The sequence below is a fragment of the Gigantopelta aegis genome, chromosome 11 (assembly GCF_016097555.1).
Source record: "Gigantopelta aegis isolate Gae_Host chromosome 11, Gae_host_genome, whole genome shotgun sequence".
NCBI lineage: Eukaryota > Metazoa > Mollusca > Gastropoda > Neomphalida > Peltospiridae > Gigantopelta > Gigantopelta aegis.
In genome coordinates this window covers 11,658,404-11,671,534 of record NC_054709.1, presented here as the reverse complement: position 1 = coordinate 11,671,534, position 13,131 = coordinate 11,658,404, and the positions used below count along the sequence as shown (strand labels likewise).

The 13,131-nt window shown below is 37.9% G+C and overlaps 1 protein-coding gene across 3 annotated transcripts in view; it reads left to right on the top strand.

Annotated features, from left to right (window-relative positions):
* Positions 1–8,435: 8,435 nt before the first annotated feature.
* LOC121385355 overlaps positions 8,436–13,131 on the top strand; it is a 19,880-nt gene continuing 15,184 nt past the window's right edge. The window contains exons 1-4 of one of the 3 annotated variants that reach the window (XM_041515999.1): positions 8,438–8,581; positions 9,514–9,583; positions 10,063–10,140; positions 10,714–10,836. In XM_041515999.1, the coding sequence (XP_041371933.1) occupies positions 9,571–9,583; positions 10,063–10,140; positions 10,714–10,836 (214 nt within the window). In that variant the 5' untranslated portion in view covers positions 8,438–8,581; positions 9,514–9,570. Of the gene's footprint in view, positions 8,582–9,226; positions 9,584–10,062; positions 10,141–10,713; positions 10,837–13,131 lie in introns of those variants that run through there. The other 2 variants (XM_041516000.1, XM_041515998.1) reach the window with 2 other exon arrangements.

Here is a 13,131-nt window from a genome sequence, read left to right as displayed (position 1 = left end):
TGACCTTTATTAGAACAGACTATAACACATTTTGATATGTGTCAATTTAATTTACCCTTAAACAAACTTTTAATTTAAAACTGCAAGTTAACTGATTATTTTGAATTGAAGCATAAATTATTAATTATGACCAGCATATTTAGTGAATATAAATTCAAGTACATTAGAAATACACAATCTTGCAACCACTTAAAGGTGCTATATTATAGTTATATGTGAGCATCTGTTTATGATAAAAATTCTCCAATAAAATGTATTTTCTACTAGTAAATAAAATTATTTCCTATAATCTTTTATGGGCATATGGTTAAAGGTGTAGTTTTTAAATGTTAAAGCAAAATTTAATAAAGACATGATTTGCAATAGCTGTCATTATGCAACTTTAAGATAGCACCTTTAATACCAGTACAATACATCACAAAATCAAAATGTTTCTTGACAGTTTTGCTCAAAAGGTACTTATAAATGTCTACAAATATTTTCTTTTGGAGAGGAATAGGGGTAAACTGTCACCAGAAACAGTCCCTCACATATTGTAACAGCAATGAAATTGACACAAGTTGACCAAAATGTCTATAGTCTGTTCCAATAAAGTGCACAAATCTTCTGTTTACTGACATCTTTATTTTAATTTCAAAAGTAAATACCACCTTGTACATCAATAAGAGCCAAAACAAGTAAATGCTAAATTAGGTAGACTATCATTAAATAGGTATTTACAAAATATTTACTTGTCTGTTTAATATATAAGAAATAATCGACGAAAATCATTTTTATTCTATTTCCGGCAGTATTATAGAAAGAAACAGTTTTATTTCATACTTTGTTGACAATTTTATTTTCATATATGAATTTCTTTGTATAATTTAGGTCATAAGCACTTGGTAATGCGAATGTTGTGTCCGACTCCATGCAAAAACTCAGGAATGGACTTGGAACCAATCAAATAGCAATCTTCACACCTTCGTGATACTAAAACAGACCCATTCAAATAGCGATCTCCACCTTTCTGATTCTTGATGACCTCCATTGTAAAATATTTCATATATTTGTGCTATTTATTCTAATGATGGCACTAACGATTCTGAGGAATGGTGCTCCCTCACATCTTTTATGTTGATATCATGGGTAATTAAGTTGGAAGCCATCTGGGAAGCCATATATGGGATAAGATAAAGGGATAGATCTGAGGACATAAAGAGAAGGGATTATCCTTTGAATGGGTCAGTTAGAGAAGGGCTTCTTAAAGGGCTTCTTAAAGACAATGATAATTGAGACATTTAAAGAACCCATTGGATAGGTCAAGGACTCAATGACAATTAAAACTCAATTGGCTAAGTTAATTGGGAAATATTATATATAAATAAATTTTTTTAAAAAGAGGAATTTTAGTAAAAATGTAGGGTTTCTTTCTTTCCGTTTCGTTTTTTCCTGTTACTTTTTTTCTGTTTCTTTCTTTCCTGTTTCTTTTTTTCCTGTTTCTTTCTTTCCTACAACCGGTAAATACCTCTCTCAATATAACAGGTTAAGAAACACCTTATGATTAATATCAAACCATTATGTATAATTGTCTATTACATTATGTTTGTATTATGTAATCACTGTTATATTGTTTTTGTATCTCCTGCACTATATGCAGTCGTCGTCTTTTATTTATATTTGTGTTTATATACTGATGAGCTGTAAAGCTCAAAGTTAATAAAGAATTGAGAATTGAATTGTATTGAATTATAAATCTGAGCGCAACCATCTAAGTCGACATTTTTGGAAATTACAACGCACTTGTCGAGTTGGTCAACTCTCTGTCTCTCTGTCTCTGGCTCTCTGTGTGTGTGTGTGTGTGTGTGTGTGTGTGTGTGTCTCTCTCTCTCTCTCTCTCTCTCTCTCTCTCTCTCTCTCTCTCTCTCTCTCTTCTCTGTGTGTATATACAGTCAAACCTGTCCTAGCGGCCACCTGTACTCAGCGGTTACCTGCCTTAAGCGGCCACTTTTTTCCCTCCCAAACGATTTATAATGTAAATGCGCCTGTAATAAGCGGTCACCTGTCTAACGCGGCCAGCGGCCACCTAAATCGGATCCCAAATCGCTAAAATACCTGTATTAAGCGGCCACAGTAAAGTTTTACTATTATATAAAAGAGATATTTTAACAACAACGATACGGTTCAGCAAATAATCGGTCTTCACACCTTCAGGAATACTAGTACCCATTCAGTCCCGACATATCTACTGTATATCAGTTAAGAAAGTGTGACTCTGGCATGCATCTAATTGCCTCTGGGCAGGCTATGCTTGACAGTTGTAGGTTCACATACTATGACAATACACCGCATGAAGTAGGAATTAAAGAATTAAATGGGGAAAAAAAAAAAAAAAGGTTAATTTAATACATTCCATTTGCATTATTTCTGAAGGAGACGACATGTCAAATGTTGATTTATAGTCATCAGTGAAGCACACATCCGTTGACTAGAAGTACAGATGGTAAAAGAAGAAACAACAACAAATGTTTTAAAGACTATATGTGGCAACCTGTACTCAGCGGTCACCTGCCTTAAGCGGCCATTTTTATCTACTCCCTTGTGTGACCGCTTAAGACAGGTTTGACTGTATATATACTGAACAAAAAAAGAAACTTATTTGTACATATAGTATTTGTTGTGTTAAAGAATTCATTGTGTAATGAAATTATATAGGTAGTATTAGCCTTGAGCTGTATTATCAGGATTCATGAATTTTATCGATTATTTTTGCACTGTTAATCGTCGACAACGTGAAATTAAATTTGTACGTGCATGCATGGTTCGACATGTCCCGTGTAGTATTCGGTCAATTTGTTTTACTTATCTTACTGACATTGTTGTCAAGTGAACGAAAATGCTTAAAAATTTGTAAAAAAAAATAACGTTTTTTACATTGTAGCATTTTTAGTATGCCAAGAATACCCAATAATTTATGCGAACGGGCGATTGACATGCTTGATGCTGGCATGTCGACAGAAGACGTTGCAAGGCATGTTGGGAGTTCTAGTCGAGCGATACGAAATCTTCGCGTAAGATTTCGAACGACAGGAAGCACCAACGACTTGCCACGTCGTGGACGTCCGCGTGTTACAACACGTGGTCAAGACCGCTATATCATGAACACGCATTTGCGCAATCGATTCCAAATTGCCACTGCTACTGCTGCTAACACACCTAGGCTTCATAATAACCGAATCAGTGGGCAAACTGTTCGTAATCGTCTGCGGGAGAACGGTTTACATGCACGACGTCCTTACGTCGGGTGCGTTTTAACGCAACGTCATCGTCTAAATCGTCTTAATTGGGCACGTGTACACACTCGTTGGATACGGCGACGCTGGAATACCGTTCTTTTTTCGGATGAATCCAGATTTTCTTTACAACGTGGTGATGGCAGGGTGCGCGTCTACCGTAGGAGAAATGAACGCTATGCTGACCGTTGTGTTCTTGAACGAGATCGTTTCGGGGGTGGGGGTTGTGTCATGGTCTGGGCAGCCATTGCCCATGGTTATCGTTCACCACTAGTCGTCATTGATGGCAATTTAAATGCTCAACGTTACCGCGATGACATTCTCGCTCATCACGTCATTCCTCTGTTCCATAACAACGCCAACATCTCGATTTTTCAGCATAATAATGCCACCTCTCATACAACTAGAGACACTATAAATTTCTTAGGACAAATAACATTGATTTCATTGATGACTGGCCCGCTAAAAGTCCTGATCTCAACCCCATCGAGCATGTCTGGGATAGTCTGGACGACGATTGAGGCGTCGTCCCAACCCACCCGCTAACGTCAACGAACTTCGTCAAGCGCTCATTCAGGAATGGAACAATATTCCACAGGCAGAAATCAACACTTTAGTCAATTCTATGCGCCTGCGATGCACTGCAGTGGTCAATTCAAGAGGTGGTCATACCCGTTATTAAGTGGGGTTTTTTTTGTTTAACCCCTACCACACTTGGTCAAAATTTCTCCCAGTTTCTGTTAACCTATGGCCATGATTTTTGCACCAAACGATGCATCATGGAACACTCTTTAAACGCATGTATAACAATTATTCCCCCGGTTTGTTTTCATCAAGTTATGGTCAAGCAAAGTTAGCGGAAATTTCTTAATTTGTTCAGTATATATATACCCCCCCCCCTCTCTCTCTCTCTCTCTCTCTCTCTCTCTCTCTCTCTCTCTCTCTCTCTCTCTCTCTCTCTCTCTCTCTCTCTCTCTCTCTCTCTCTCTCTCGCTCTCTCTCAGACCCCAGACTACCAACTGTCTCGACGCAGTTTGCCAACTCGCCGATATCTCGACTTCTACGACTGTCCAGTTGCTAGTCTGAGCGCTCTTACAACTCGATTCTCGTCGTATACAACTCCTACGACCGATTAGTAGTTAATATGAGCGTATCCATCGTTATGCTAGGATCAGAGTACCAACTGCCAACAGAAATTTTGTCAACTCGACGGATGCGTTGCAATTTTCCAAACTCCCTCCTAACGACGGGTGTGCTCAGATTAACAACTAATGGGTTATACGACGAGAATAGAGTTGTAAGAGCGCTCAGACTAGCAACTGGACAGTCGTAGAAATCGAGATATCGGTGAGTTGGCAAACTCCGTCGTGACAGTTGGTAGTCTGATACTAGCATAAGAAAAGGGAATGTAAAAGCGGGACCTCTTCATATAAATAAAGCGCAGCATTCCAGGAGTGGGCGTGATAGAAACTAAACGGTTCCAATTATTGAAAAAAAACTATCCAAAAAAAAAAGCGGGGCCTGCCCTCGCTAGGAGAGGGGGGGGGGGGGGGGACTGAACCATCGTGTTAACCCCTTAGTCTTTATTTCTTTCCTTGCTGTGTTAATGTTTGCGTGATCAGTTTCTCTGTGCTATACAATTTGATCATAATATATATATATATATATATATATATATATATATATATATAATATCTATGTATATGTATGTATATATGTAATATATATCTATGTATGTATGTATGTAACATGTATGTACATACATGTATGTATGTATAAATATATATATATATATACATACATATATATACATATATATATATATATATATATATATATATATAATAACTTGGATATATTATACTTTGACTTCCATGGTTTATTTACATACAATACTGTTTCGTACAGGTCGCGATGTTTGTGCGAACCTGCACTCTTCAGTGCATAGACCAGAGTGATTTGTATAGAACATTAATTACGGCGACGTGTCTCTTCTAATCATGTTAAATTACTCAAGAGGTATTTGTCTTTGTGTCTACATTTGCTGACCAGTTCGTTTCGCATATTCAAGGACGCCGTTGAGGGATTGCAAATAATAAAGTACTTCTCGCAAATACAAAGGCTTCGACGCGTTCGAATAATGTGGGGCACGGCATAGAATTTTCCAACTGATTACGTACTCAAGGTTGTTCTCTTTCAAGTGCCAGATATGTTTACTGAGTTCTGTGTCGTTGCGCTTCGTGCTGTGATTAAAAGAAGCCTTGTGGTTAGAATACCTCGCCTTGAAATCGGTCGCCGTTAACCCTACATAGGTCTCTATTTTATCCCCACAGGTCACTATGGCTTGGTACACAATGCTCTTAGCGAGGCATTCGCCCCCAAGTGGGCACACTGTGTTTTTAGGGCAGCTGCACTTTTTTTCTGTTTCAGTCTTTCTGTGGTTTCCCAGTTTCCTTTTGTTGTCGCTGTAAATAATTCGCGCCACATTAGGCATGCAGCTATATGACAGCTTGACTGTATTTCTGCTAAAGATCTTATGCATCTTATTGGATGGGGGGAAACACTTGTCAATAATTTTTAGGAACTCTTTGCCAACATTGGTCTTCACATTTCGGTCATAGGGTGGATTGTACCATATAATGTTTCGCTTTCGGTTCCTCTTCACTGCTCTAGGTTGGTCTTGTACGTAGTGTAGCTTATAACTGTGTCCGCTTTCATCCAACGCTTTCTGGTATACGGGGGCGGCCTTATTGAATTCGATCTCATTCGAAGATATTTCCGATAGGCGTTTATTGATACCCTCCGGGATGTTTTTTAGAACGGTGGGTGGGTGGCTGGAATCAGTGTTTACATACTGCAAGGTGTTATTAGGTTTCATATATGGCCTGTATTGTCCCGAGTTCAAATCAAGTGTTACGTCTAAAAAGTTGATTACTTTTTTGTTGGCTTCGATAGTGATGCTCAACTCGTTTTCCTTGAAGATCTTACAGATATCTTTTTTTATTCTTTCCATTTTTCTCGGTGGTTCCTTAAAAAAACCCAGCCCATCATCCCTGTAAATGCCGATAGACGCGCCATACTTGGTTTTCAAGAGGGATAACATGTAGCAAACCACTAGCTTGCAAGATTCAGCCCCATCATAGCTGCCCATTGTTACGTCAAAACCGGTACTGGTCTCTTTTTTCTCCCATGGTTTTCTATTGCTGAACACAATGGTGCGTTTCGCGTGGATGATGACATCTTTCTCGTATTCGGTTACAATGGTGTGTTGTTTTGCAAAGTCTATATATATACTGAAGGCCAAAAGAAACTTTACCATAGTTTTAAATCACTCTGGTGTAAAAACAACAAAAGATAGTCGCATGAGGTAAAATATATTGACTAGATCAATATGTCAACATTAACATAACTAAAAATGAGTGTCATTCAGCATCTGATAATGACGTCACATTTTCCCAAAGCGAGGTGGTGTACACAAATCGAGCTTTCAACTTCATGGACGACATGCAAAGCATACAGACAATCACTCAAGTCCAATAACAAGTCACATTAATAGCGTGTGTGACCACCCCTTGCCCCAATACAAGCAATAATTCTCCGACGCATAGAAAAAATCAGTCGTCTGATGAGGTCACGTGGGACGCATTGCCATTCTTCTTGAAGGGCCTGGATCAGTTCCTGTTGGTTGGCTGGAGGGTGTGGTCGTTGTCGAACACGGCGATCCAAAACATCCCAGAGGTGTTCTATGGGGGGCATGTCTGGGGAGCGTGCAGGCCACGGCAATACGTTTACGTTGTTGGCTCTAAGGAAGTTCTGTACGATTCTGGCTGTATGAGGTCTGGCGTTGTCTTGCTGAAAAATGACACCACGTGGCTGCCGTTGGAGAAATGGTATTGCAGTTGGACGAAGAATGCCATCCCTGTAACGTTGAGCTGTCACGTTTCCGTAAAAGATGACCAATAGTGTCCTTTCCTGTGCACAGATACCTCCCCACACCATGACATTCCCTCCACCATATGGCACGACCTCCTGAACGCAAGAAGCCGCCACTCGTTCTCCCCTACGGCGGTACACACGCTGTCTTCCATCAACTCTGAACAAACAGAATCGGCTTTCATCAGTGAAAAGAACCCGCAGCCAATCACGTCGTTGCCAACGTCGTACAGTCCTAGCCCATGTCAATCTCAAACGACGATGTTGTGGTGTCAGTAAGTGTCCTCTATATGGTCTGTAAGCCCTTATTCCATGAGTCCTGAGTCGCCTGGCCACTGTCTGTCTACTAACCCTGTGACCTAAGGCATTCATTGCTGATGACGTCACTGTCAGGAAGCGATTTCGTAGATGCAAGGTACGCAAGTACCGGTCATCACGCGGCGAAGTCACCCTGGGTCTGCCTGTTCTTGGCCTGTCTGATGTCTGCCCTGTTTACCTGTAGCGTTGCATCAAGTTTGTAACAGTAACACGGGAACAACCGAAGGTTCTGGCGATGTGGGCATGAGTGGCTCCCATCTGTATCATACCCACGGCTCTATCGCGTTGTTCTGGTGTCAGTCGTGGCATTCCTATGGTGGAATTTTATCTGTGCGGATGTCTGACATGCCGTCTAACCCGTTTTTATACCCTTATTGCGCGTGCAATTGCTGTTGTTCATAGTGCACGAGTTTTTCACTTTTCTGTGTGTTCCACCCAAAACGTGCCTTGGGCGGGTATAATTTTCTGCATACATTATTGTTGTGTTTGGACTATGTGTTTTGGATTGAGTTACTTTTTAAAAACAATTCATTTTTTCATATATATATATATATACATATATATATATATATACATACATACACATACACATATGTATATGTATATGTATATGTATATGTATATGTATATGTATATGTATATGTATATGTATATGTATATATATATGTATATATATATATATATATATATATATATATATTAAATTCTGCTTATAACCCAGTAACTGTAAAACCTCCAGTGAAAAAGAATATCGGAGTTAAAACCTATTATGGTGTCATATCACAGCATGGTAAGGCGTTGTCCTGGAACATTAACCAGGCAATGTGAATAGAGATTTACTGGTGACGTCATCTCTTTGTAACAGCTAACTAGTGCAGGCAAATCTACCTTTCTTTAGTGGTATTGCGTTCACTCATTTCGTCTTGGTGATATTTCACTGGTATAGTATTTGTGATATCTCACTAGTATAGTATTAGTGATATCTCCCTCGATGGTGTGGTTGTATTAACGATATCAACTCGTGTTGAATAATTTGTGATATTGTGACACTGTATCAGGTAAGTTTGATTTTCGGCTTTCTAGAATATTACAGGTATTAACGACTTCACTGGAGCTCATTGAGTAATTAACTATCGGCTATTGGATGTCAAATGTAATAATTCCACGTGACACATAATCTTCAGTTATAATTTGTTTTTGTTTAACTACATAACTAGAGCACATTGATTTATTAATCGTTGGTTACTGGATGTCAAGCATTTGATAATTCTAACACAAAGTCTTCGGTTAAAGTGTATTTGTTTAACGACATCACTAGAGCACATTGATCAACTAATCATCGATTACTGGATGTCAAACATTTGTTAATTCTAACACAGTCCTCAGTTAAAGTTTATTTGTTTAACGACACGACTAGAGCATATTGGTTGATTACTTATCAACTACTTATGTCAAACATTTGATAGGGTTTTTTATATAGTTTTTCTTAAACACTTTGTCTTGAGAGGAAAGTTAAAGTTTAACAACATCACTTAAGTACCTTGATTAATTAAAGGGACATTCCTGAGATTGCTGCAATTTTAAAGATATTATTGACTAACAGAGACTTTTTAACGATTGTAATTATATATCAATTGTATTTTTCTGTATAAAATATTAATGGTTTCATTTTCTTGTGTTTTGTTTTGCTTTTTTTTTGATTTTATTGTTTGTTGTTGTTTTGTTTTGTTTTGTTTTGTTTTATTTTGTTTTATTTTTGTTTAGTTTTTTCCTCCTTAATGCAATTTGCCATACATCTAATCAAATGTAAATTGTTTTCTAAATTTCTCCTGTCTTCTAGCAATTCCGAATTCGTAGTATATTTATTTATTTATTTATTTTGTGTGTTTATTATTATTATTTTTTTTTTTTTTTTTTTTTTTTTTTACTTTTTTTTTTTGTTGTTGTTGTAATTATTATTTTTTAAATTATTATTATGCCATCGTTACAGAAAAGTAACACCCCTATCTCACCTATTGACTTGGTTGAAGCAAGACGTCTAAGTTCGATGGCTTATTTCAGTGAGTAATTGCAATAGGTGTTTAATGTGTGTATGCAATAAATCACATGTCGTGCGTTTATTTAAAAAAAAAAATCTAAACAGTTTTCTCGGAAAGTAATGGCCACGTGACGGAATACACTGCGGTCAAAGTCTTTAATACGAATATTAAGTAGCTATAAAATATTTTGTAAAACGTTTTAAATCACATGCTTAAAGCTGGTAGGGATATTTTGTACGCGTGTCTGCTTCCGTGTTTTGTTCTTTTTTATTACTTTTTATTTCATTTTATTTTATTTTTACTTTGTTGTTGATCATAATGTTATAAAATTTAAAAACATTTGTTTGTTTTACTGCATGGCATTGAGAATAAAAACGAACAACCGTACAGTATAACGTAAATGTAATGTACATATTTAGTAACAATCGTCTTTATGTATTTAAATATAATTACGTTTTAAATTCAGCCTTCGTGTTATAACATTAGATTACAATTTTCAGTTCTACCCAGGATGAAAACTAGAAGACCCGATTGGATTATAATAATGTTAGTTATTCTGGCAGTAATAGTCGATAAAGGTAAATAATTTGTTTCTCGGTCAAACAGCAAACGTCTCTTTGTTATCGTCTACATACTCTCTCTCTCTCTCTCTCTCTCTCTCTCTCTCTCTCTCTCTCTCTCTCTCTCTCTCTCTCTCTCTCTCTCTCTCTCTCTCTCTCTCTCTCTCTCTCTCTCTCTCTCTCGCTAAACTCGCTCTGGGTAGGGGTTGGTACCGGGATACGAGCACAATATCCACCAGCCTTAAAGCGACAGACTCTTAGTTTTTAAATACTACCACATATTTTTCACTATTAGAGCTGTTTTTGATATAATTCAACTGAGAAATGACTTAGATTTTATTAAGACTATCCATTTCCATACATCCGAAGTGTTCCTGGTCATCCTGATGTTTCTAATACCACAAAATGTATTTTTCATAAAAAAAATGTTTTAAAGAACGTGCGTCTGAGAAATATTTGTTATGAAGACGACCTGTTGTCTATTTTTAAGGATATTTCAACGTATGAACGTCACAGACTCTTGTTTGACTTTATTGTAACTTTATCCAAATGTGTTACAGTTAGAGGACGTTTATATTCAATTATTTTCAGTGACGCCAACATTCAATTGCAGACGACATAGCATCACGTGCGCCAATTCTGGCACGTGCGGCTCAGATGGTCAGTGCCACAGCTGTCCGGGTTACCAAGGTTACGACTGTCAGCTTCCTTTGGGTAAGAAGTTCATTATTGTTTGAAAATGTTGATATCACGTACTTTAGTTTTAATATCCAAATAATGTTTAACAGTGCTAAGACAGACAGGAACATACAGAAGCAGTTTAGCACATGCGCGTCATGTAAAAACTTGCATAGTAAGTAGGTGAAACATGAGTTAGAACATTTTAGGGTCTTACAAGCTTTTGCGCTCGCCTGAGATGCTTGGGTTGTAGGATCGAATCCCCACGGTGGATCTATTATTCGATTAGATTTTTTAACTGTTCCAACCAAAGAAAGAAAGAAATGTTTTATTTAACGACGCACTCAACACATTTTATTTACGGTTATGGTTAAGGACCACACTGATTTTGAGAGGAAACCCGCTGTCGCCACTACATGGGCTACTCTTTCCGATTAGCAGCACGGGATCTTTTATTTGCACTTCCCGCAGGCAGGATAGCACAAACCATGGCCTTTGTTGAACCAGTTATGGATCACTGGTCGGTGCAAGTGGTTTACACCTACCCATTGAGCCTTGCAGAGCACTCACTCAGGGTTTGGAGTCGGTATCTGGATTCAAAATCTCATGCCTCAACTGGGATCCGAACCCAGTACCTACCATCCTGTTGACCGATGGCCTAACCACGACGCCACCGAGGCCGGTCTGTTCCAGCCAGTGCACCACAACTGGTACATACAAGGCATTGGTATCTACTGTCCTGTTTTGTTGAGAAGTACATATAAAATATCCCTTGATTCTAATGAAAACATGTAGCACCTTTTCTCTGACGATTACGTGTTGCAATTATCAAATGTTTAAGGGTCGGGACGTAGCCCAGTGGTAAAGCGCTCGCTTGATGCGCGGTCAGCCTAGGATCGATCCTCGTCCGTGGGCCCATTGCCAGCAGGGGTTCTGGAATATTTTTAAAATTCACTTGCCATAGGGCCAGTGGATTTGAAAATTCACTGGCCATGGTGAAAATTCACTTGCCCAATTTTAACTGTTGATAAAACAAACAAAAAACCAGTAAATTAAAATAATTAACTTTTTAATGTCCATTTTTCATACTGAGATCATGTTTAATCAATTTGTCAATTTACACAACAGATAGGCTCATTGGGCATGCTTTATGGTTTGTTTAGAAAAATATGCAAATAATTTTCATCAGTTTAGAATAAAGTTACCGTACCTAATTTTAAAATAATTGTTTCCACTAAAACAACCTAAGTTATAAAAAATAATCCATGTTATCGATATATTACAACAATTAACAGCATTATTTATTTACTTATGAATGGGAACTCGCCCCCCCCCCCCCCCCTCAAGAAACAAAAAGAGAAAAGAAACAATTAAGAACCTTTATTAGCATAAAGTGTACATGTATTGCAGTTTAAGGCTTACCCCCCCCCCCCCCCCCCCCCACCTACTCCCCCCTCCAACACACACACCATATTAGTAATTTTTCAATTTGGGTACTTTGTTAAATTTATCTATTTCATGTTACTGTGTTCCTAAGCTTTTTTTTTTTTAAATTACACATTTAAAGTATTTGTAAATAGTGACATGCAACCTTTAAAACTAATAAAAGACTGGTTACCGTTTTGCATATTATTAGTATTAGAGTAACAAGTCTTTGGATTCCAGTGTAAAAAACAAAATGGCGGCAAGACAATGAACTTTTGTTTTTCCAATGTTCACACTTTATAACTTTAATAAAGTTATATCAGTAGGTATATTGATGTCATGGATGGGTCAGAGATTACTGGTAGCCAACTATTTGTTAGTGAAATATTGCATGCATGTGATAGCAAATCGAAAGAAGTGACTTGTAGATGTTTCTTTTGTTTTTGTATGATCGTAGGGGGTAGCGTTGTAGAATTTTTTTTTTTTTCTTTTTTTTTTTGCCACTTGCAATCGGGATTACACAAAGTAACTTTTACTGGCCCGAATCCAAAAAACGTTGGCCTCGGGCATCGGGCCACCGTATTCTAGAAGGCCTGCCATTGGGCTATTTCTCGTTCTAGCCAGTGCACCACGACTGGTATATCAAAGGTCGTGGTATGTGCTATCCTGTCTGTGGCATGGTGCATATGAAAGATCCCTTGCTGCTAATCGAAAAGAGTAGTCCATGAAGTGGCGACAGCGGGTTTCCTCTTTCAATATCTGTGTGGTCCTTAACCATATGTTCGACGCCATATAACCGAAAATAAAATGTGTTGAGTGCGTCGTTAAATAAAACATTTCCTTCAAATGTTTAAAATTCTAAGTGCTCTAGAGGCAGTCTTCCTAATGGAGAAACAATTGAGAATG